Here is a 23,940-nt window from a genome sequence, read left to right as displayed (position 1 = left end):
GAACATTTGCCAAAGACAGGAGAGTGTGTGACAGTACCCCCAGCCTTGAGGCAAAGTTGCATAATGTTTTAAAATCAGCTTGTAGACACAACACAGAGGTGGTTGTGCTGTGTCATAGTTGAGCCAGTTATAATATTTAGCAAGGATATTTGCCAAAATTAGTTTGCACCTTCTTAGCAAAAGTCCTTGTTAGAAAAATAACCTTACACTGTATTGAGTTATCCAGCAAGATTCAGTGTATCCTGAGGTCTCTACACACGAATAAAGCCAGGAATTTCTGGGGCCTTGTTAGTCACACACTTGAGAGCTTAGATTTCACACTTTCTTAGTTCCTGAGGAAAATGTAGTTTGAATTTAGGAGATGGTTTTCTGAGGCAGGAAATTTCAGTAGAGCAGAGAATTTAAATAGGAGTATCCTCTGGCTGTGTGTTTAGCATTTCACCACTTCAGGGCTCAGGTCAATTTTATAGGGTTTGAAGTTTATACCACTTCAGGGCTCTCTTAAGGAAAAATAGTACATACAGAAGGGTTAAGTCTCTTCTCTGGGCCTTGAAAAGGGGCTTGAGCAGGTGAGGGGTCCTGAAGCTTAAATGTCATTTGGATCTAGGTAAATATGCCTGGAGTTGAGACTGAGATTTATCTGTTCCCATCCTCTGAAGGCATTTAAAGAGCTCATCAGCATGCATTATCTTGATTGATCTTCGTATCTTGAGCCCCATAGAAGGTGAAAAATGGGTCTGAGGTTATAGTACAAGTTAGTGGTGACATCTCGGGGGGTGGTCCAGGTCTTTTGATTTTTGGTCTAGGGATGGCCCAGTGAACTACTTACAGACAAAAAGAATAGTACCTGCTTTACCTTGAAATGTTTCCAGCTCTGGTATCTTTTCCCTTTCCCAGTTAGTGACTTCTGCTATCAAAAGACTTTTTGTTATGCAGCCTCCTTTTCATTCATTTCCTTTATGTGCCCTTCTCTTCCCTACCCTGCTGACCTTGATCAGGCAAGCTGCCCAGTACCTAATCCTCAGGAGCCTGCTTTAGAGTTTTACCACATATGCCTATATCTCTAAACAATGTCTTATTTTTGAATTTAATACAAATTAGGATCATACTCTATCATGTTCTTCTGGGACTTGCTTTTTTCACTCAGTGTTCTGGTCCTAAGATTCATCCAGATTGTTGTGTGTAGCCGTAAGGCTCATTCATTTTCATGGTTCCATAGGATTGCTTTGTATGAAAATACACTGTTTATCCTTTTGACTCTTGATGGACATTTGGGTTGTTTATAGTTTTTTGCTATTGCAGACAGTGCTCTCATGAGCATTCCTGTACTTGTCTCTTGGTGCACCTGGCACCAGGACAGTGCCTTACAACACATCTTTCTTGTGGTATGTAAAGACATAATTGGCATCTATGGTCTCAGTCCTCTGATTTTCCTGTTACATTTCTGGCTGATTGTACCAGCCAGCATTGAGATCTCTGGTACGTTGGTCTTCCCTGAATGTTTGCCACTTGTTGTTGTTGTTTAATATTTATTTTGTTGTTGTTGTTGTTGTACCAGGTCTTAATTGCGGCAGGCGGGCTCCTTATTTGCGGTTCTCGGGCTCCTTAGTTGAGGCTCACCGGCTCCTTAGTTGTAGCATATGAACTCTTAGTTGTGACATGCATGTGGGATCTAGTTCCCTGACCAGGGATCGAACCTGGGCCCCCTGCATTGGGAGCGCAGAGTCTTATCCACCACGTCACCAGAGAAGTCCCATGTTTGCCATTTGGATTGCTTTGGTTTTTGATATCCCTACGTATGGAATTTTCTGTGCTTTGCCCCCAGATAAAGTCAACCACTCCAGCAGGCCAGCCTCTCTCCTTCATAAGACTTCTGCACCACAGAGCTGGAGGGGAGGTAATGTGAATAGCCCCAAGCTAAAATACCATAGATTTCCACTGTTCTTACCAAGCTTCAGTAGAATTCCTTAAATGCTTCTCAGTTTTGTTGTATAACTTTGGTCCGTTTCCAGAGTCCTTAACTAGTTGTTTTTGACAGTCCAGTTTTATGGCTGCTTCCTGGGGAGAGAATTTTCCAGACTCCTCACAGCCATTTCAGAAGTCCCAACCCTGAGGCTTTTGAAAGATATTTTCACTTGGTAAAGAATTGTAGGTTGACCATTTCTTTCTGTGCTTTAAAGATGTTGCTCCACTCCACTGTCTTCTTACTAACATTATTTCTGAGCAGAAATCTACTGTCATTCTTATCTTTGTTCCTTTCTATGTAAGGTGTCTTTTATTACCAGCTGCTTTTAAGATTTTCTTTCTTTTTATCACAGATTTTAAGCAGTCTGATCTTTATGTGACTGGTGTGGTTTTCTTCATGTTGCTTATGCTTGGGATTCATTTAGTTTCTTGCATTGATGGATTTAGAGTTTTCCTCAAATTTGGAAATTTTTTGGCCATTATTTCTTCAGTTTTTCCCCTCTCCTTCAAGGATTCCAATTACATACATTTGGCTGCCTAAAGTTGTCCCACAGCTCCCTGATGCTCTGTACAATTATTTTTAGTCTTTTTTCTCTTTATGTTTTATTTTGCATAGTTTCTACATATTCTGATTTACTAATCTTTTGTTCTGCATTGTTGTTATGAGTTTGTTAAATTAACATTTGCTGAACGGAACACAGGCTGCTGGATGGTGAGCCAGGTTCAACAAAAGACCACAAAAGAAATTGAAATGGCATGCCTTGAGGGGCTACACGGAGGTGTGGGGGGCAGGGGGCGGTGGTCAAGGCAAGGTGCAGGCTGGACCTGGGTACCTGCCTTTATTAGGGTCTGTGGGTTGGAGTGCTTTGGGATTCCTTAGCCTTTTGGCTAAGGCCAAACTGGTCAATTCAAACCAAAAAGAGTGGAATTTTGGTAAGCTCCATGGAGGTCTTATATAAGGGGCATACAAGGGGAAGGCACTAAGGAGGCAGGGGAGACTGTTGATGACAAGGGCTTCTGGGAAAGTCATATCAAGAACTTATATTTGCTTGTGACTCTGCAGGCTGTTGTCTAGGGCATGCGCTTGCATGAGGGGGCTAGTGTCAGTTTAAGGCCTGTGCAGGCCGCTTGGCCAAACAAGATGGATGCTGAGGTAGCAGTACCACGGAGTAGCTAAGCTCTCAACAGTTGTCATGTCATTAGTCTTATCCAGTGTTTTTTTCTTCTCAGAAGTTGTATTTTTCATCTCTAGAAGTTCAATTTAGACCTTTTTTACATCTTTCATGTCTCAGGTTAACATGGTTCAGTCTTTCCTCTAGCCGCGAACATAGGGAATACAGTGATAATAACTGGTCTATTTCTCTTCTACTCTTATCATCTGGGCCTGTCTTTTAAGCTTTGTTAGGGAAGAAGCAGAGCAGCATTTAGTTTAGGACTAATTTTACCCCGGTAGTGAGGCAAAATCATTCTGAGAACACGACCTGCCATCCCTATGAAGTATGAGATTTTCCACTGTGGCTGGTGCGAATGGGCAGAATATCTGGTGCAAAGTATGAATTGATGTTCATTGTTTTACATGGGAATATCCATTTTTTCCAGCACCATTTGTTGAAAAGACTCTCCTTTCTACTTTGAATTGTCTTTGCACCTTTGTTGAATATCATTTGACCATATATCTACTATTTCCTACAAGCCTCAGTGAATGGTTGGCCCTCGGGCAGCACCTTCATTATCCCTGTAGCAATTTACAGATTCCAGAGTATTTTTTCCATCAGGCAGAGATTTTTTAGCAATGAGGAGCAGAGATGCTGGTACCATTGACACATAAAGTCTGAGAACTCTGGTGACCAAACTGAGTTTCACCTTCCTGTGATGGGCAGGCCCAGGCAGTGGCCATCTGCTTCATTCTGCACCCTCTCATGTGTTCCCTTGTGCTGATATGAAACTGTTGAGGGACACTTTAAAAGAGAAATTTCTCCGCAGCACTGAGCATGAATGAATTATATAGCATATACCTACAACATACATATTACCCACAGTTGCGTGTTACCTACAGCGTGGATGACTCTCAGGAACAGGATGCTGAAAGAAGTAAGCAAGTCACAAAAGAACACATGTATTAAGATTCCATTTGTATGAAAGTAAAAGAGACAAGACTAAATCATATATAGTTTATAGATACATTGAAGTATGGTAAAGCTACATAAAATTTGGGATGTTGGTTCCCTCTGGGTGGAAGAGAGAGGGCCTTTGAGGAAGGACATTGAGGAGGCTTCAAAGGCACTAGGAATACTTGATTTCTTAAGCTGAGTGGTGCATATACAGGCATCAGGGTTTGTTGTTGTTTAGGTTTTTCTCTTCTTTTTTTTTTTTTTTTCGGTATGCGGGCCTCTCACTGTTGTGGCCTCTCCCGTTGCGGAGCACAGGCTCCGGACGCGCAGGCACAGCGGCCATGGCTCACGGGCCTAGCCGCTCTGCGGCATGTGGGATCTTCCCGGACCAGGGCACAAAGCCGCGTCCCCTGCATGGGCAGACAGACTCTCAACCACTGCGCCACCAGGGAAGCCCAGGTTTTTTTCTTTAAATCGTATGTGTATACTTCACATACTGTCACACACACAGAAGGAAAATTATCCAGCCATTGCATCATAATATTTTCCCAGCAGTGATAATGTTCCCTCTTTACACAGGCTGGACCATTGGAGGATTTTTATTTTATTTATTTATTTTTTAATTAATTAATTAATTAATTTTTGGCTGTGTTGGGTCTTTGCTGCATGAGGGTTTTCTCTAGTTGTGGTGAGTGGGGGCTAGTCTTCGTTGTGGTGCACATGCTTCTCATTGCGGTGGCTTCTCTTGTTGCGGAGCATGGGCTCTAGGCACGCGGGCTCAGTAGCTGTGGCTCAAGGGCTCTAAAGTGCAGGCTCAGTAGTTGTGGCGCACGGGCTTAGTTGCTCCGCAGCATGTGGGATCTTCCTGGACCAGAGCTCAAACCCGTGTCCCCTACATTGGCAGGCGAATTCTTAACCACTGCGCCACCAGGGAAGTCCAGGGGTTTTTATTTGTACAGCCAGTTGTCTGAAGGAGGAAAAGCCAAATTCTTCATTAACATTTGGTGTCTTATTTTGCCCTGAGGGCTCGTTCCTGTTACATGTCCGGGGATGTAGAGGTCAGTCAAAGACAGCCCTGCTGTAGTCCCCTGCTACTTCTTGGGTACTGAGGGGGAACTTCCTCTTACCTTGGGTTTTCAGACTCACAGAATGGAGAAGGAATGAAAGAGCCCATTAAGCAAGGCACCAGGGATTGGTTAAGGAGCCAGGGAGATCTCATCAGGAATTGGCTCCCCCAGTCACTGAGAAGCCCTTGCAAAGGCATGTCCTATCAGATAACAGTTTGACAGTCACAAGTCCAGAACAGATACTGGAAGTGTTACTACTTCAAGTGGATTAGGATCTAAGAGACTGGGGCACTGGCATTGGACCACCCAGTGAGAGACTTCAGTTATCTCATGTGTGCCCTGAGAATAATAACAGAGTTACTATTCCCAGAGCAAAGGGTGGTTGCAACACAGAACAGTCTGCACCAGTACTAAAATCAGCTCTTGCCCTGGGCCAGGCCCCATAGTGAGTACTTTTCCAGCACTGCCTTGTGAATTTCTCTCTGCCTCTTTTCCATTTTGTTTTGAGGCTTTAGAATCTAGGGGGAGAAGAAGTGCTGGAGACGACCATCCTGATCCACTTCTTTTCCCATCTTCCCAGTGACTACTTGGAATGTACCAACTCTCAGATATGTGCTGTTTTCTGGAAGCTTTGGAGTGATTCTGAGGTTTGTCCAGGAGGCCTTTGAGTGGTACTTGTTCCTGAGAAGCTTCATGTTAGAGGTATACAGGTGGACGGTGAGCCCAGGACATGGAAGGGTCCAGATACTAAGCAGTAGGTAGGGGAGCAGTTTCTACCTGATTACACCTGTTGACCCCTCTTTCCTCTTTAACAGTAGGTAGAGTGATCTTGTGGCTGCAGTTTAAGAAGTTGTGGTGTTAGGAGCGTGTTAAGGGCTTTGGTTGGGCCCTGGAGGAGTTGATGGAAGGAGATGGCAGTGGTGGGACTGCCAGGCAGCACTGAGGGCTTGTTGAGGTTGAGCAAGCAGAGAAGGTGCCTCATCAGATTAGCCACAAATGGGCTGTGGGTAGAGCAGAAGTAAAGGAAAAAAGAGAATTGAAGTGGCTAGCATGGCACAGTGCCCTGGCATCAGACAAACCTGTGTTCTGTACTTGGCTCCACTATCAAGCAGTTCTATGACTTTTGGGAAGATCTCTCTAAGCTTGAATTTCCCATCAGTCCTCTAAAAATAATACTAACTCTTACAGTTGTTGCAAAGATGGAAAACTGTAATGTATATGACATGGTTGGTGCTTAGTAAATACTAAATAAAATCTGTTCCCATCCCTTTCCCTGACAAAACAGAGATCAAAAGTTTGTCTTGGGGCTTCCCTGGTGGCGCAGTTGTTGAGAGCCCGCCTGCCGATGCAGGGGACGCCGGTTCGTGCCCCGGTCCGGGAGGATCCCACATGCCGCGGAGCGGCTGGGCCTGTGAGCCATGGCCGCTGAGCCTGTGCGTCCGGAGCCTGTACTCCGCAACGGGAGAGGCCGCAACAGTGAGAGGCCCGCGTACCACTAAAAAAAAAAAAAAAAAAAAAAAAAAAAGTTTGTCTTGTCCCTGGGGATTGGCCCTGAATGTGGATGAGAGGAAAGTCAGAAATTTCTGAGCAATAAGGGAAAATGGGGGAACTGAAGGCTTCAAAGGCTCAGTGACATCACGGGATGAGGTTTGGGGAGTGAGATAGTTAAAAGTATGATGGCATTTTGTAGTCAGAGAGTAGGTTCTGGAGCTGAAGATTTCAGAAGTTAAGACATTCTGGGTGCTGCTTTACTGGTATGGAACTGGCATTGAGGAGCAGCGAGGCCAGAGCATGGCATGGCCCACCCCCTGGTCTCTCAGAGGGAATGGAAGTGTCGGCTTTGGAAGAGAAGACTGTGAACACATTCAGAAGCTGTTTGAAGTGTTGTAGCATAATTAGGAGGGCAGTAGATGTGAGCAGTGAAGGAAAGGAGGGGCATGAGTCTCTGAGGGAATGAAAATATTGTGCCATTTTGGGAGGGAATGGTCTGGGAACAGCAGTGATGAACCTTGGCATGGGTGCAGGATGAGGCTGGGGCATGAGGAGCCTCCACTCAAGAGGGCCATAGGGCAAGACTGTGTGTAGGTGAGGCTAGGTTTTACTTGTTAGAGGGTAGGAGACTTACAGGACTTGAACCATTGAGTGCCTTGAACTGGGTTGGCTGGTAAGGTTGGCATTAGTTCCCGCTGACTGGTTGTCTTGTTCTTTTGTTGAGATTCAGGCTTCAAACCGTCCTCTAGTACCTAAAAACTGCCTCCACCTCCCCCACTTCTCCCCACCCCCCATTAACATGCACACACACAAGCACACATACTCTCTAGGCCCCTCTCTGCCTCCTGAAACCCCACCTTTTCAGGAAACCTTCAAAACTTGGCCTTTGCTCTTCTTGTCATTACAACTTACACAGCTTTGGGGCTGCCTTTTTAGAACTACAGCTCAAGGAATCAGTCCCTCTTCTTGGTCTCATGTCCTCGCCTTAGCAGTAAGATACTGGCGGTTTTCCCCAAGCCTGTGCCTTGAGCTCTAAGAAATACTCTCTCTCTTCTCTGTTTGTGAAAACATGGAAAGAAAGGCTATTACAGGAATAGGAAGGATCCCGCTTGGACCGTTCCAGAGAGCAGCTTCACCTAGGTGTCTTATGGGTGCCCTGGGTGCTTCATTTGGGTCTCCAAAGCAAGCCCAGGCCCAGCCTTAACCCTTGTCACCTTAGTGTCCATCATTTCTATGATCTACTCCCTAGGGCCCATACTGAGCTGCTGTGTAACCTTGGCCACCCAGGAAACAAGCAGCTCTCCTTAAACCTGAATCCTTATTCTAAGGAACCCACACTCAGTGTCCATGTCCCATCCATCTTGCTTTTGGGAACTACAGAACAGCAGCCTCCAGTGTCTGTAGAATTCACTTATTGCCTAACTCACATGTTCCTTTCCTGGCAAGGGGCTCTTAAGCACCCTTCACCATTCTTTCAACAACTGATGCCTTAGTGCCCTTTCTTGGGCCTTATGTGAGAGATGTGGTCATTTCAGAGCTGAGCCAGCTTCTGCCAAAACAGTAGAAAGGAACATCTATAAACTCAGTAATGGAGCAGATATACCCAAAGTCTTTTTTAGTGTATTTCCCTGGAAGACACCCATAAGTGAATGTGAATTTTGCCTCTCTCCATCAGCTGATAACTTACTCACTTGTTGCTTTTTCTAATTCTTATGCAAAGACTGTATCTGATGCCTCATTTCTCTCTGAGGCCCTAGGAGGGTACATTGGCTTTCTCAGAGCACAGTTCTCAGCATAAAGATTGTTTAACTTAAGCACTTCAGATGGTCTCTAGTTACCACTCTGTCTTGGCCTGGAACCTGCAGGAAGAACGCTGTGATACTGGCCCCCAGAATCCAGCCCTCCAGCTCTTACCAGATCTCTTTTCCTTCCAGGGAAAGTACATTTCTTCTCTGGTGGACTTCTGTTTTCTGACCGTCATCACGGAAATATCATCATTTCCAAGGATCACATGAATTCCGTTTTGTTTTATGATGGGGTAGGTGTTTTACAGTCCATGGTTTTGATGTTCAGAAAGATACTCACACTTCTGAGGGAAAATCAAATAACTCCCTGTCTTCCCTCTACCACCACAGGGCAGGATGTTAGGAACCAGCACTGCCCTTGAGGCAGGCAGGCAGGAAAGTCATGGAGAGGCTCTTGTGAGCCATAGGGGTAGCTATGAGTTTCTCCTAGCCTGTACCCTTTGGCCAGGGCACAGCTCATCACAGTGTGACACCAGAGCAGAGGGCAGGCTCTCCACCCTGTGTGGTCTCAGCCTCAAAACCAGCTTGTTTGGGAGCCGGGACAGAGACCGGGTAAAGTGGTTTGGTCAGATAGCTCTGAAAATGAATTATGTGAGCAAGTCAGAAAGAGTTATGTCTTTCTTCCACATAGAACCTGGTTCCTTAAAGGCTGTTCAAAAATGCAGACAGACCAACCAGACAGGTTAGATGGCTATATTAGGTGAAAGCTTTGATATTTGATATTAATTAGGTTAAAGAGTCTTCCAACATCAGGAAGGAAAGGGTGAAACTTAAGGGCTGGAATGATAAGTTACCTAATTTTGGGGTGGGTGGGGATGGATTTTTAACTCATATCAAAAATGAAAATAAACTTCTGAGAAAATTAAATATTTTAAAATTTCATAAGTAGAAAGAAGGGTATAGTTACAAATTATTTTTCTTATGAGAACTTTTTTAAATTTAATTTTTATTTTATATTGGGGTGTAGTTGATTTACAGTGTATTAGTTTCAGGTGTACAGCAAAGCGATTCAGTTATACATTTACATATATCCATTCTTTTTCAGATTCTGATGAGAACTTTTAAGATCTACTGTCTTAGACATATATATTATTAAATGATCACCACAATAAGTCCAGTTAAGGAGAATATAAAAATGAATATTTATTAAATCTTTAGGGACAGGAAGACTTTCTAATCTAAGCTTAGAAATGATACAAGAAATTCTAAAGAAACAGTTTATCAGATTTGACCACTTAAGGATTTTTTAACTTTTTGCTGATAATTTATTGAAATATACTCTAAGTGCAATTAACTGGCTACAGGGACTTATTGTACAACACAGGGAATATAGCCAATATTTTATAATAACTATAAATGGAATATAACCCTTAAAAATTGTGAATCACTATGTTGTACACCTGAAATTTATATAATATTGTACATCAGCTATACCTAAAAAAAGCATGTAAAATATCTCATAATATTTTTATATTGATTACATTTAAAATATTTTGGATATGTTCGATTGAATAAAATATATTATAAATACATACATACATACAGTTTAACTGTATCTGTTTAAAGTTTTGACAGATGTATATATTCATGAAACCACCAGCACAGTCAAGATACAGATTTTTGTCACCCCCCAAAAGTTTTCTAATACCTTTTTGCAGATCATCTTTTCCCCCAGCTTCTGGCTTTAGGCAACCACTTACTAGCTTTCTGTCACTGTAGATTAGTTTGCATTTTCTAAAATGTTATATAAATGGACATGATACATTCTGTACCCTTTTGAGCCTGGCATTTTTCACTCAACATGATTTTTAGGTCATCCATGTTGTTGTGTGTATCAATAGTTTTTCCTTTTTATTGCTTTATTGATGAGTAGTATTCCACTGTATGGATGTAGCATAAAATTTATCACACTAATAATTTAAAACTCTAAAAAGTATTCAAAAGGGGAATTAAAAAACACAAACCAGGAAAACTGTTTTTGGTGATTAAAAAAAAAATGAGTTGCTGTTTCTTTTCTATGAAGAGCTCTAACTTTATCAACATGAAAACACTGAGTGCCAGGTCATGGATGTTCAGAGGACGTGAGGTTAGTTAACAGATACGTGGAAGCACATCAGATGCATGCTACCACTAATGTAAATTACCACTAATGTAAATTAGTAAAGAGTAGATAAAAGGTACAGTGAAGTAAACAAAAGGTGAAGTGGAATTTATAATATGAATGTCCAGTCATAGTGGTGGGTTAAGAGGGGAGTCAGATGCAGCCTTTGAAAACGTTTACAGATAGTTTACAACAACATGGTAGATGCGAATGGTAGATTAAGTTTTAAAAGCAAGATATGAAACTGTAAAAGTGAATATGATTTCCCAATACATAAAAAAGGGAAGTCAATGAATGAATAGGAAGAATAGACTAGAAGGAAAAGTACTAAAATGTTAGCTGTAGTTGGAGTTGGGTGATGGGACCTTGGATTAATTTTTTTAACCTTTATTCTCTATTCTATTTTTATATTTTTCTCAAATTTTTATTTAATGAACATACGACTTTCATAATGAAATCTTAAATTATTAAAAAAAAAAAAAAAAGGGACTTCCCTGGCCGTCCAATGGTTAAGACCCCATGCTCCCAATGCAGCAGGCCCAGGTTTGGTCCCTGGTTGGGGAACTAAAATCCCACATAACACAACTAAGCCCATGTGCTGCAACTAGAGAAGCCCACAGCCAAAAATCAATAAATAAAAATTTTAAAGTATATATAAACTAACTTTAAAAAAAAACCTTTTCCTCTAAGATCAGGAGCAAGACGAAAATACTTGCTTTTGCCACGTCTATTCAACATAGTATTGGAAGTCCTAGCCAGAGCAATTAGGCGAGCAAAAGAAATAAAAGGCATTTAAATTGGAAAGAAAGAAGTAAAAGTAGCTCTGTTCATGGATGACATGATTTATATGTAGAAATTCCTAAAGATTACACTACACACACACACACACACACACACACACACAAACTGTTAGCATTAACAAACGAATCACCAACGTTGCAGAATATGAAATAAACAGATAAAAGAACAGTTGCATTTCTGTACCCAAACTGTGAATAATCCGAAACGGTTCTTAAGGAAACAATTCCAGTAAATTTAACCAAGGAGTTGAAAGACTTAAAACACCAAAATCCACAAAACATTGCTGAAAGAAATTAAAGAAGACCTAAATAAATGGTAAGACATCCCACGTTCATGGGCTGGAAAACTTATATTAAAATAAGATGATAGTACTACCCAAAGCAATCAATAGATTCAGGGCAATTCCTGTTAAAACCCCAATGGCGTTTTTTGCAGAAATGAAAAAACCCATCCTGAAACTCATATGGAATCTCAAGGGACTCCCTTGCCAAAATAGCCAAAATGATCTTGAAAAAGAAGAAAGTTGGAGGACTCACACTTCCTAATTTCAAAACTAGCTACAGAGCTACAATAATTGTAACAGTGTGGTATTGGTGTAAGATTAGATATGTAGACCAATGGAGCAGAATAGAGAGCCCAAAAAGAAAGTCTTGCTTATATGGTCAAATGATTTTCAACAAGGGTGCCAAGATCATTCAATGGGAAGAGGACAGTCTTTTCAACAAACAGTGCTGGAAAAACTGGATATCCACATGCAAAAGAATGAAGTTAGACTCTTACCTTACACTGTATACAAAAAAAAACTCAAAATGGAGTATAAGCCTAAATGTGGGAACGAAAACTATTAAATTCTTAGAAGAAAACATAGGAGTAAATCCTCGTGACCTTGGATTAGGCAGCAGTTTCTTGGATTTGACACCAAAAGCACAGACAACAAAAGAAAAAAATATATAAGTTGGACTTCATCAAATTTTAAAACTTCTCTGCATCAAAAGACTCTATTAAGAATGTGAAATGCAGCCCACAGAATGGGAGAAAATATTTGCAAATCATTTATCCGATAAGGGATTAATATCCTAGGAAGAGATGATATTTTCAGTTTAGGAGAAAAGACCCTGTACTTCCTATATCTCCTAAAACTGGGTGTGGGTAAGCACATCTATAACTGAATCCCAGTAAACCACGTAATGTGAAAATAACTGGACTGACATTCACCATATGTGTTCTGACAGTAGATGTGAGGGCTTGTATCATGCATATGGCTTTTCTCAGTGATGCTCCCTCTTTTTCTCTTTAGGATTCCACCAGTATTGTTGCTGCCCTTCTGATAGACTTCAAAAGTTCATTGCTTCCCCATCTTCCAGTTCATTTCCGTGGATCAAACAATTTTCTGATGATTGCCCTTTTCCCCAAATCCAAGATATACCAAACATTTTACTCAGAGGTAACATCAATCATTATTCAGCAAAACAATTACTACCCTTTTTCCTAGCAATTTAGTTGGTAAGGCAATGTTTCAGGGCTAACAGTGAGGTGCTGAGAGGGAGAGTTGGGAGGGCTGGTGTGAGGGTGGCTGCTTCTGATCTTTTTGGGTTCTGGAATAGACTCTTGCCATTGAAAGGTGAGAACCTAAAGGAACTGAACAAAAGGCTTTCTAACTTCTAAGAAAAATATTCTTTGTCCCTTATAAGTCATAATTAGACTCATTTTCCTTTTAGCTACTTTATTGAGTTGTTAGGCCCAACCTACTGGGTCAGAGCTCTCTACCCCACCCCAAACTCTCGCTCCCCATGGTTCATAGGCCCTGCCCTTGCAAGTGGTTCCACCTGGCAGGCTGCACCCCATAGGCTTTCAGCACAGATTGCACGAGTGAGGGAGCTCACCAAGAATTATACAGCCTACTTAGAGACCAAGCAGTAGCCAGAGTCATACAAATGGCCAGTCTTATTCTGGTGGAAATGCTTGGAAAGGTGTGGTGCAACAGCTTTTGAGAGGACAGTCCCTCCCTCAGGATAGATTCGTAGAACAGGGAGGAGGCAAGAACTGGCCTTGGCTGCAGAGCGGCTTTTAGGGCCTGTCTGTGTCTCCATCTTACTGCCAGCTGGTCCTTCTACCTCCTTGTGCTTGTCCTTTCAGTCTAGGAACCTAGAGATTCTCTTCAGCTGTTCCTCTGCCTCTAGGCAGGAGTTGCTTGAACTCCTTCTGTCTGGCCCTATCACCAGGGAAAACATGCCCCTGCTGCCAGAACAGTATTACCTGATACCTTCCTCTGTGCTTCCTGGCCTCTTAAGGAGCAGAATCCCTGGGAGAAGAACCCAGAAAGAAATTCTAGTTTTTAAAAATACAGAACAGAATTGCTTCAGGCCTCTATTTTTGGAACAAACTTGTTTGTTATGATGGTTTTTCTCTGTACTGACAGTCTAGATTTTCAACAGCCATCAAATCCCCATGTGGGTTCCATATCCTGTTGTTGGGTTTAAAGTGTTCTTTGCTCAAATTCTGTTTTGTTTAGGTCTTCTCCCCCTGGCAACAGCAGGCTAACTCAGGGCTGTCTTTAAAAGTGATCCAGGAAGATGGATTATCTGTGGAACAAAAGAGATTGTAAGTGGCTGCCTTCAGTGTTTATGCTTGCTTCCCTAGGCTGTGTGTGTCTGCTCTCTCTGCAGGATGACTTGTGTTATGTAACACAGGGGTCCTGGCTTCTGAAAGGGCCGACACAATCATTCCAGTGCTGCCAACTTGCAGGTAGCCAGTGCCCTTGGGGAACAAAAGTCAAGAGAGATGAAATCCACCAAGAATCAGAAACCTGTAGTATTACCAAAGGTTTTAGGCCAGGCTTCCTATGTGGGCAAACCAGTCATCTTGCATTAATGCCGAATTTTGCTTAAGTCAGTGAGATGCTTGTTTTAGAAGTATTGACTCTGTCACGGGACTTTGGCTTGAAAATATCAGAACAAGTTATGTAAAGTATGTTTGCTGTAGAGAGATGGAATTCTAATCTGTGAGCCTTTGATATTCCAGACACTCCAGTGCACAGAAGCTCTTCAGTGTCCTGAGCCATTCTGCTGGGGAGAAACGGAGTCCTCTAAAGCTACTCTCAGCCAAACTCCCAGAGCTGGATGGGTGAGCTCTGTTTTTCTGTTTCTGACTTTTGAAATGTCAGAAACCTCAGAGTTGGTGCTTTCTAAGCTCCATTTTCTTTCTTTATAGCTTCTTAAGAATAATTATAAAAAGTAGTAGTGACACACCATATACAATTTTATTCTCTAGAGATATTCACTAAGGTTTCTTTTCAGCAATTAAAAAAGTTTATCATGTGAATGGGCACATTCAGGCAAGGCTGGTGATGGTAACATAATAGCATTGTCTTTCTTTTTCTAGGTTTCTCCAGCATTTTGCCGTCAGCAGCGTTAGTCGGGAACCCATGATGAGGACCCATCTCCCTGTCCTGCTGCAGCAAGCTGAAATCAACCCTACTCACACAGTAGAAAATGACAAGGTACAGCAGCTCACCAAATAAGCTGGGAATTCATGGGAAGATAATCCTGATAGCCTGCCCTTAATCTTCAGTGTCAATTAACAAAAGGAGCTCAGGCAGAGTCCCTTTTATAAGACTCTCCACCTCCCTGGATACTGATGTAATGATACACATGAAACCTGCTCTATATAATGACTGTGTACAGGCATCTACATTAACCCCAGCTGAGCCCCATAGCAATGATGAAACCCTGGCATATTGCTGTGCCTTCCCCTTGCTCCTCCAGGTCTTCCAAACTCCTGCTCAGTACTCTCATGCCATCAGCTCTTTCTGGTTGCAAGGACTTACCTGACACATTGAGCTTCGTAAGGGGAAGTGTTAGCAAGACCTTGCTAGCACCACCAGGATAAGGTGACACTTTATAAACACTGTCTTCCCAAGAGTGGATTTTAATCTGCTCCTGCTTCACACGCCTCTCCTCTTGACTCCTCCCACCATTTCTTTGGAACCATATGTCATAATATGCTCAAAGAGGGCATTTATTTCTGTGCAAATCTAGAAGACACTCAGATGCAAAAGGAAATAGAAGCATTAAGCAGTCAGAAGCCTCATTTTTCCCTTAAGCAAGAGTTTAAAAATGAAAATGTTATATTTTACATATTTTTTTAATATATGTATTGATATTTCATATAACAAAGTGCTACAGGACTGGCCTTAAAGTAAGAAGGTATCTGGCTGTGAGCATGTTTGCTGGGATTTGAGAGGCTGAGGCGTAGGTGCTGAGGAATGGGAACCAAGATGGAGAAATTTGGATGGGAAGAGTATAAACAGAAAGTCAGTTACATGGAGTACTGCCCACAGGCACAGAAAGGGATACATACTAAGGGTCTGGTCAGAGGGGAGGAGGGAGAACTGTTTCCCATAAAAGAGGCATCCATAGCCATCTCTGTGCTGATGGGACTAGCTCAAGTGATGAGTGCCACAAAGTTGAACTTCACTCCAGACCTGTCCCAGTGAGTCTTGTGTATTGTGAAATAAAACATACTTAAAGAAGCCCTTGCCATGCTATGTCACTGACATCGTTATCCTTCAGCAAATGCATGGTTCCTTTCTTCCTCTGCTTGACCCCTTCTTTGTTGGTGAATTTCTTGAGTTTCTTTGGAATGTCTGCCTGCAGAGGGCCCTGTTTTCATGTGGTCGTGTGCCAAGATTAGGAAAGTGCAGCCTGGCACCTCTTCTCCCCATCAAGATTGAGAAGTGCTTCCTCCACCCAGTTTGTTTCCTTAGCTCAGGCCCTGTGGCTTGGAAGGCACAGACCACTCCCCTCCTTCGCTGAGTTTACGACACCAATTTAGCCTGTGGCATTTTTGTCCCAAACCTCCTTTCTGCCCAGTATTTTCCATTATACTTTTTTTGTTTTTTTAGCTTATTGGGTATAGCTGCTTCACAATGTTGTGCTAGTTTCTGCTGTACAGCGAAGTGAATCAGCCATATTTATGCACATATCCCCTCACTTCTGGATTTCCCTCCCATCTAGGTCACCACAGAGCGTTGAGTAGAGTTCCCTGTGCTATACAGCAGGCTCTCACTAGTTATCTGTTCCACACATAGACTGATCTAGTCACAGCCTGCTCCATGGAAATTATTATAGTAACGCTACATTGTTGTATATGGTGTTTGCTATGTGCCAGACACTGTTGCATGCATTTTGTTTACATATATTAACTTAGCTAATCATTACATCCACCCTGCAAGGTAGATTCTGTTGTGAGCCCAAGGTCACATAGCTAGTGAGTGCTGGTGCTGAGGTTCAAACCCATAGAACCTGGCTCAAGAAGTCAGTTCTTTTAACCTCTTGCACAACGCTGCCTCCCAGTTGAATCACAAACCCACATGGCTTTTCTTTCATGTAGGTAATTATCAGCATTGTAACTGGCCTCCCAGGCTGTCATGCTAGCGAGCTCTGTGCTTTTCTGGTCACTCTGCATAAGGAATACGGCAGGTTAGTATGGCTGCTGCCTTTGCTTTGGGGAAAGGGATTCTATGTCTGGGTCTGCCTTGGCACTGGGAAACCTTCTTGTATTCTAGTTTGGCTTGTATTCTAGTTTGGCAAGATAGACAGTTAACCAGATAAGGAAAATAGTATATTAGCTAGTGAAAAGTGCTATGGAGAAATTAATGCAGAGAATGCTATAGGGAGTGCTGGGCTGGGGGAGGGATTCCAGTTTTAAATTGGGTACTCAGGGAAGACCTCACTGAGAAGGTGACATTTGAGCAAAGGCCTGAGGAAATGGGGGAATGAACCCTTGGGTATCTGGGCAAGAGCCCTGTAGCAGCAGGACCAGCATGGGCAGAGGCCTGGGAATGTGCCTGGTCAGCAGGGGAATTCAGGACCAGGGTGGTTAGAACTTGAGAGCTGGTGGATGTGATCCTTCCGTGACCACAAGGGGACTGCGTGAGCTCAGGTGGAACTGGGACATGCTGGCTTAGGCAAAATTGGGGAAATCATTCATCCATCACTTCCATTTGGCTGGCAGATTGCTAAACAACCCTTGCCGACCAGGCTTTTTTTTTTTTTTTTTTTTTTTTTTTTTTTTTTTTTTGCGGTACGCGGGCCTCTCACTGTTGTGGCCTCTCCCGTTGCGGAGCACAGGCTCCGGACGCGCAGGCTCAGCGGCCATGGCTCACGGGCCTAGCCGCTCCACGGCATGTGGGATCTTCCCGGACCGGGGCACGAACCCATGTCCCCTGCATCGGCAGGTGGACTCTCAACCACTGCGCCACCAGCGAAGCCCCCCGACCAGGCTTTTAATAACTAGTTGGTCTACCTCAAAGTAAGGGATCCTGGGCTTCCCTGGTGGTGCAGTGGTTAAGAATCCGCCTGCCAATGTAGGGGACATGGGTTCGAGCCCTGGTCCAGGAAGATCCCACTTAGTTGCTGCAGAGCAACTAAGCCCATGTGCCACAACTACTGAGCCTGCTCTCTAGAGCCCGCGAGCCACAACTCCTGAAGCCTGTGCGCCTAGAGCCCGTGCTCTGCAACAAGAGAAACCACCACAGTGAGAAGCTCGCGCACCGCAACAAAGAGTAGCCCCCGCTTGCAACTAGAGAAAGCCCGCACACAGCAGCAAAGACCCAACACAACCAAAAATAAATAAATTAAATAAATAAATTTATTTTAAAAAAAAAAAAGGCAAGGCGTCCTGCAGGTGGGAGATTGTGGGGGGGCCGCTGTGGGGAGCCTCCTTCATGAGTACTCAATAGCTAACGAGTTCCTCCCTCATTTCCATTTCTTTTGTTCTGTAAAGAATCTGAATTCTTCACCCTACCCATTATCCCATTATTCTTTTTTTTGACTGTGCCACGTGGCATGTGCGATCTCAGTTCCCCAACCAGGAATTGAACCTGGGCCACTGCAGTGAAAGTGCTGAATCCTAACCACTGGGCCCCTAGGGAACTCCCCCTCCCTCCATTACTTATTCTTAGCAAGAATTTTACTGAAAACTGGACTGAAGCCATTTTACTGAATGATCTTTCAGGAAGTGACTGCCTGTTCAGGAGTCTTTCTCAACTCTGAAATCTGTTGGTCATGTGCTTATCTGACCTTTTTTCCTGTGGCAAGGCATTTCCTGCCAAAAGCTCCAGTGGTAGTGATTGCAGGATACAGGGCTCCCCACCCAGCCAGTGCACTCTGCCTATTTCTGTGGTGCCAGGATTGCTTTCTCCTGTATGGGTTCACTGGACAGAGAGTCTGTGGGTGTACTGGTCACATTTGAATCCACTGGCAGAGCCTATGGGCCTGGTCCTCATGCTGAGATTACACTTGCCATTTCCAGGTGGATGGTATACCGTCAAGTCATGGACAGCTCCGAATGTTTTCACGCTGCCCACTTCCAGAGATACCTTTCCAGTGCCCTGGAGGCCCAACAGAACTGCTCTGCCCGCCAGTCAGCCTACATACGCAAGAAGACCAGACTACTGGTGGTGTTACAAGGGTGAGCGCTGGAAGCCTTTTGGGGATAGTGGGGTAGGGTGGTGACCTTGCCATTATTGTTATTTCATGTGTGGCTAACTTGGGGCACAGAACAAACACACATGCATGAGAAGTGTCTGTGTTACACAGATATGCCTTCAACAAGAACTGTTGCCATCCTGTGGCCCAGAGTGACTGGTGAAGATTGCACACAAGTTTTAAGTTTGGCCTCAACATCATAATATCCTCAGAAGGCAGAGAGTTAGGGAGGTGGTTTTCTGGGCAAGATTCTTTGATAATTCTTCTAACAGTAATGGTCCCTAAGCTTCTTCCTTTGCCACCGAGGCAAGGGAGCTTCAGTTTTTTCAGTCCTCCCTCCTGTGGAGTTGCAGAGACAGTCCCCACACTCTAGTCTCGAGCCCCATCATCCACGGAATGGCTAGTGCAGGAGGGTTTCCTTGGACCCTCAGTGAGGAGCATGAATAATCCAGTTGGGCAAGGAGCTCCCTGTGAGGACAGTTTCGGAGTGTGTACCACTGCTTGGGGAGCCCTGGCTGCAAGGAGCTTCCCTTGACCTGTTCTAAGAGCTTCCAGGGAGGAAGCAGGCCCATCATCCCCTGGGCCCAGAGGAGAACGTGTCAGATCAGGAAAACATGGGCTGTGCTCTTTGCTGCTGTCATTATAGTTGGTGATAAAGAAGCTTTTGGCAGTTCTCACAAAGTGCTTTTGTGCTATGCTGTGTTTTTTTGTGCTCATAATAATTAGTATTTGCAACTGGCTAATTATTTCCAGTAGAGAATAGGCCCGGATCTAAAACCCTGTTTGGTGTCTGGGGTGTGATGGTGAGGACTGGAGGAAAGCCAGGCCGATGGTGCTGCAGGAGGCAGGTGGGAGTATGTGCCCTGCCAGGCCATCTTTCCTCTTCTTTAGATCTTGTTCTTACACCTGCTTTGGGCTTCCCTTCTGTTGACCCTTTTGTCCTACTAGTGGGCTGAGGTTGTGGAAGCCACAGAGCCAGAAGGCTAGAAACCACTTGTTTTCCATCGCTTCTAATGGTCAAAGGAATGGGTTGGCCTAGCTTCATCACCTCCTGCTGCTTCTCCAGAGTTGAGTCATTGGGGCTGTGGACCTGGAGTCAAATTTGGTAGCTTGACATTGTGCAGCTGAGGTCATTTCTATCTTCCATTACTTCAGAAAGCATTGTTGACTCCTTGTCTCTAACTGTGCAAGTCTGCAAAAGTGCTAGCTGTCCTGGCTGCTCTGGACTGCAGTGACAGTGTATGGCCAGCCCACTTGTACTCTCAGACCCAGTTCTTGCCCAGTCATAGCCCCAGGACACTAGGAACCTCAGATGTATTTCCTGCTGTGGTGCTCACTATGACATTGTTATTACAGGCTGGGCCCATTCTCTTGAGGCACAGCAGGGAACACATGGCAGCCTCTTTGTAGCATGTCCATCTCCTTGGGGCTGGGCCTGAGAGCCCAGTATTGAGGTTGTTGGTGAGGGGACACCCCAGAGGCTTCTCAAGTTGAGAATTTTATTCCTTGAATGTGGCCTTTATTTTGATTTACAGGATTCTGTGCTGTAGGGCAGAGTTTTCTTTTGCCCCTAGAGTGGCCTGGTCCCATTCTACTTACTGCAGCAGGTAGGCAGTGGTACTGAGCTTTGACATCAAGTGGATTATTAGGTTGTTGTTTTAAAAATTAATGTATTTTGAAATGATAAAATTTTAGGAATGGAGGACTGATTAGTGGTTGCCAGGAGTTAGGGATGGGAGTTGGGGGCAGGAGGGAGGTGGGTGTGGTTATAAAAGGGCAACATAAGCAAGCTTTGTGGTGAGGAACTGTTCAGTATCTTTATCGTGGTGGTGGAGCCTACACAGGTGACAAAATTGTATAGAACTTAATACATACACAAATAAGTAAAACTGTGGAAATCTGAGTTTTAATAATTTTAAGGAATTTGAGGGGCTGTATTTGTTTATACTCTGGAACATTGTAAAATTATTCTTTACATTATCTACATTTAAAACAGTATTGCTCAAAACAAAAATTGAATTAATGTAAAACGAGGTAAAATTGTAGGCTTAAATTGCAAATGTAAAATAGAGCCCGAAAGACAATTGTATGGAATATGTTGTTTCAGAGGAAAGAAAGTTAAGCCCTGCTGGGTTTTTCGTTTCTGTTTTTTTGGGGGGTTTTGTGTTTTTTTTGCAGTACGTGGGCCTCTCACTGTTGTGGCCTCTCCCGTTGCGGAGCACAGCCTCCAGACGCACAGGCTCAGCAGCCATGGCTCACGGGCCCAGCCGCTCCGTGGCACGTGGGATCTTCCCGGACCGGGGCATGAACCTGTGTCCCCTGCATCGGCAGGCAGACTCTCAACCACTGCGCCACCAGGGAAGCCCTTGTTTTTGTTTTTAATAAAGAGAATACTGACAAGAAAGAGGCAATACAAAGAGTTAGTTTTTTGCCTTCATCATGCAGTTGGGGCAGTTTAGCCAGAGTGGCCAGGTACAGGCTTCATCAGTTGGATCGGTGTGCATCCTTCTGAGGTGAGGGCGGCCTCCTGCTGTCTGGAAGCCATGCCCAGGATGGTTATAAGGCAGGGGCTGGGCAGTAAGGGAGGGCATTAGCAGGGACACCATTAACAAGTAGAGTGATTGACACCAAAGACCTGCTGTCTGCTTCAGTGGCTCCTGGCTCCAGTGCCCAGATGCTTCACCTAGATACATTGGCCTCACCAAGAAGCCTGGGGCCTGTTTTTTGCTCTTTTTTCCATTAAAATCAGTGAAAATTAATGTAATCCTCTGAAAACTTGGAAATTCCCCAGTCACCCTGTCTAAGGGAAATCTATTGTATTAAAATTGCCAAAATCCTCAGGACTGACTTATAAATGTTTCAGTTCTTTTTTTTTTTTTAACATCTTTATTGGAGTATAATTGCTTTACAATGGTATGTTAGTTTCAGCTTCACAACAAAATGAATCAGTTATATATACACATATATTCCCATATCTCTTCCCGCTTGCGTCTCCCTCCCTTCCACCCTCCCTATCCCACCCCTCCAGGCGGTCACAAAGCACCGAGCTGATCTCCCTGTGCTATGCGGCTGCTTCCCACTAGCTAACTGCCTTACGTTTGGTAGTGTATATATGTCCATGCCTCTTTATTGCTTTGTCACAGTTTACCCTTCCCCCTCCCCATAGCCTCAAGTCCATTCTCCAGTAAGTCTGTGTCTTTATTCCTGTTTCACCCCTAGGTTTTTCATGACATTTTTTTTTTTAAATTCCATATATATGTGTTAGCATACGGTATTTGTCTCTCTCTTTCTGACTTACTTCACTCTGTATGACAGACTCTAGGTCTATCCACCTCATTACAAATAGCTCAATTTCATCTCTTTTTATGGCTGAGTAATATTCCATTGTATATATGTGCCACATCTTCTTTATCCATTCATCCGATGATGGACACTTAGGTTGTTTCCATCTCCGGGCTATTGTAAATAGAGCTGCAGTTCTTTTTTTTTAAATTAAGATGATTATTATTTTTTATTTATGGTTGTGTTGGGTCTTCATTGCTGCACACGGGCTTTCTCTAGTTGCGGTGAGCGGGAGCTACTCTTCATTGCGGTGCGCCAGCTTCTCATTGCAGTGGCTTCACTTGCTGTGGAGCACGGGCTCTAGGTGCGCGGGCTTCAGTAGTTGTGGCTCGCGGGCTCTAGAGCGCAGGCTCAGTAGTTGTGGTGCACAGGCTTAGTTGCTCCGCGGCATGTGGGATCTTCCTGGACCAGGGATCAAACCCATGTCCCCTGCATTGGCAGGTGGATTCTTAACCACTACACCACCAGGGAAATCCCTTTCAGTTCTTTTTAGCCCTAAGAAATGAGAGTCTCTACAGCTTGTACCAAACATGGAAAGTAAAGAGCCCCCAGACACTTTTCTTTAGAAGAAGAGGAAAAAGCTGATGCTGAGGAGCAAGGCTAGGGCACTTCACCATGAGCATTAAGGCCATTAAACACAACTACAAAGAGATTTAAGGCAGTTTGTAAGCTTCAGGCCTGCTTACCAGAGTGTTACTGCAGTGTGAGGGGCTCTCCTAGCATCTAGGACCATCCAAACACTACAGAACCAGTGGAAAGCACTCTACATGGTCATATACACACATGCCCAGGCAGTGGGAGAAGCCTTCAAGAGAAACCAGGGAGCAGAGGGCTCGCTCTTTGTAGAACCTAGCACACCATGTTCTCTGCTGAAGCGCCCACTGCTGTTTGGTCAGGACTGAGGCAGACCTGGGGTTGGGGGTGCTAATGTTGTTGTGTGGAGTAAAGTCAAGTACCGTTGTACAAATGAATTGTTTGTAGGAACTCAGGAAATAGCCCAGGCAGGCTGTACCTATCCCCCCAGCCCCAGGCTAAGACCAGGTCTGTATGATCAGCAAGGCTGCCCATCAGATTTGCCTTTTCCTCCGTAAGAACTGACCTTTTGTGATAGACTGGGTCAGTCAGGACAGTGTTCTTGGAGTGGCCAGGGGTCTGCCTGGAGTTCAATGTCCAGTTCATTCACCTGCCTTGCTTTAGGCACCATTGATTACAGCACCCAGCAACTACCTTACATTCTTATTGCAGAGACACACAATAAGCAAATTAGAAAATACAGTGTATGTAGCTGTAGTCAGTGCTTTGGAGAAGAATTGGGGTGAGGGTGGGGAGTATCAAGAGAGAGGATTGCTATATCCCATAGGCTGCATGAAGTCAGAGGACACCTCTCTCATAAGATGCCAATTGAGCAGAGACCCGAAGCGGGTTGAGGCAGTGAGGCTTGCAGACATCTGAGGAAAAGAGCATTACAGGAGAGGGGACAGGGAGTGCAAAGGTGAAATTATACCTGGCACGTTCAGGGAAGAGCCAGGAGGTCAAAGTAGTTAGATTCAGGTACAGGAAGAAATAGTAAGAAATTAAACTCATCCCTGCAGTGCGGGTCAGATCTTAGAGGGCTGTGTGGGCCATTGTAAGAGCTTTGGCTTTCAGGCCAAAGGGGGGATGGAAGCCACTCACTCAGTGGCTTACCTGATGGGGTTAGTATGACCCCTCTAACTTTTGTGTTGAAAACAGGTTATAGGGAGATACAAGACAGATACAAAAAAAAAC

The 23,940-nt window shown here is 44.0% G+C and overlaps 1 protein-coding gene across 1 annotated transcript in view; it reads left to right on the top strand.

The window, feature by feature from the left end:
• DNAAF9 (dynein axonemal assembly factor 9) overlaps window positions 1-23,940 on the top strand; it is a 149,038-nt gene that overhangs the window by 91,367 nt on the left and 33,731 nt on the right. Inside the window, exons 21-27 of the mRNA XM_060031149.1 lie at window positions 8,569-8,672; window positions 12,639-12,785; window positions 13,854-13,942; window positions 14,363-14,464; window positions 14,723-14,840; window positions 16,733-16,821; window positions 18,656-18,814. Of these exons, the coding sequence (XP_059887132.1) occupies window positions 8,569-8,672; window positions 12,639-12,785; window positions 13,854-13,942; window positions 14,363-14,464; window positions 14,723-14,840; window positions 16,733-16,821; window positions 18,656-18,814 (808 nt within the window). The remainder of the gene's footprint in view (window positions 1-8,568; window positions 8,673-12,638; window positions 12,786-13,853; window positions 13,943-14,362; window positions 14,465-14,722; window positions 14,841-16,732; window positions 16,822-18,655; window positions 18,815-23,940) is intronic.

This window comes from Delphinus delphis, chromosome 15, assembly GCF_949987515.2.
Source record: "Delphinus delphis chromosome 15, mDelDel1.2, whole genome shotgun sequence".
In the NCBI taxonomy this organism is placed as follows: Eukaryota; Metazoa; Chordata; class Mammalia; order Artiodactyla; family Delphinidae; genus Delphinus; species Delphinus delphis.
The sequence above is the reverse complement of the archived record's forward strand: the minus strand, read 5'-3'. Positions and strand labels throughout refer to the sequence as shown.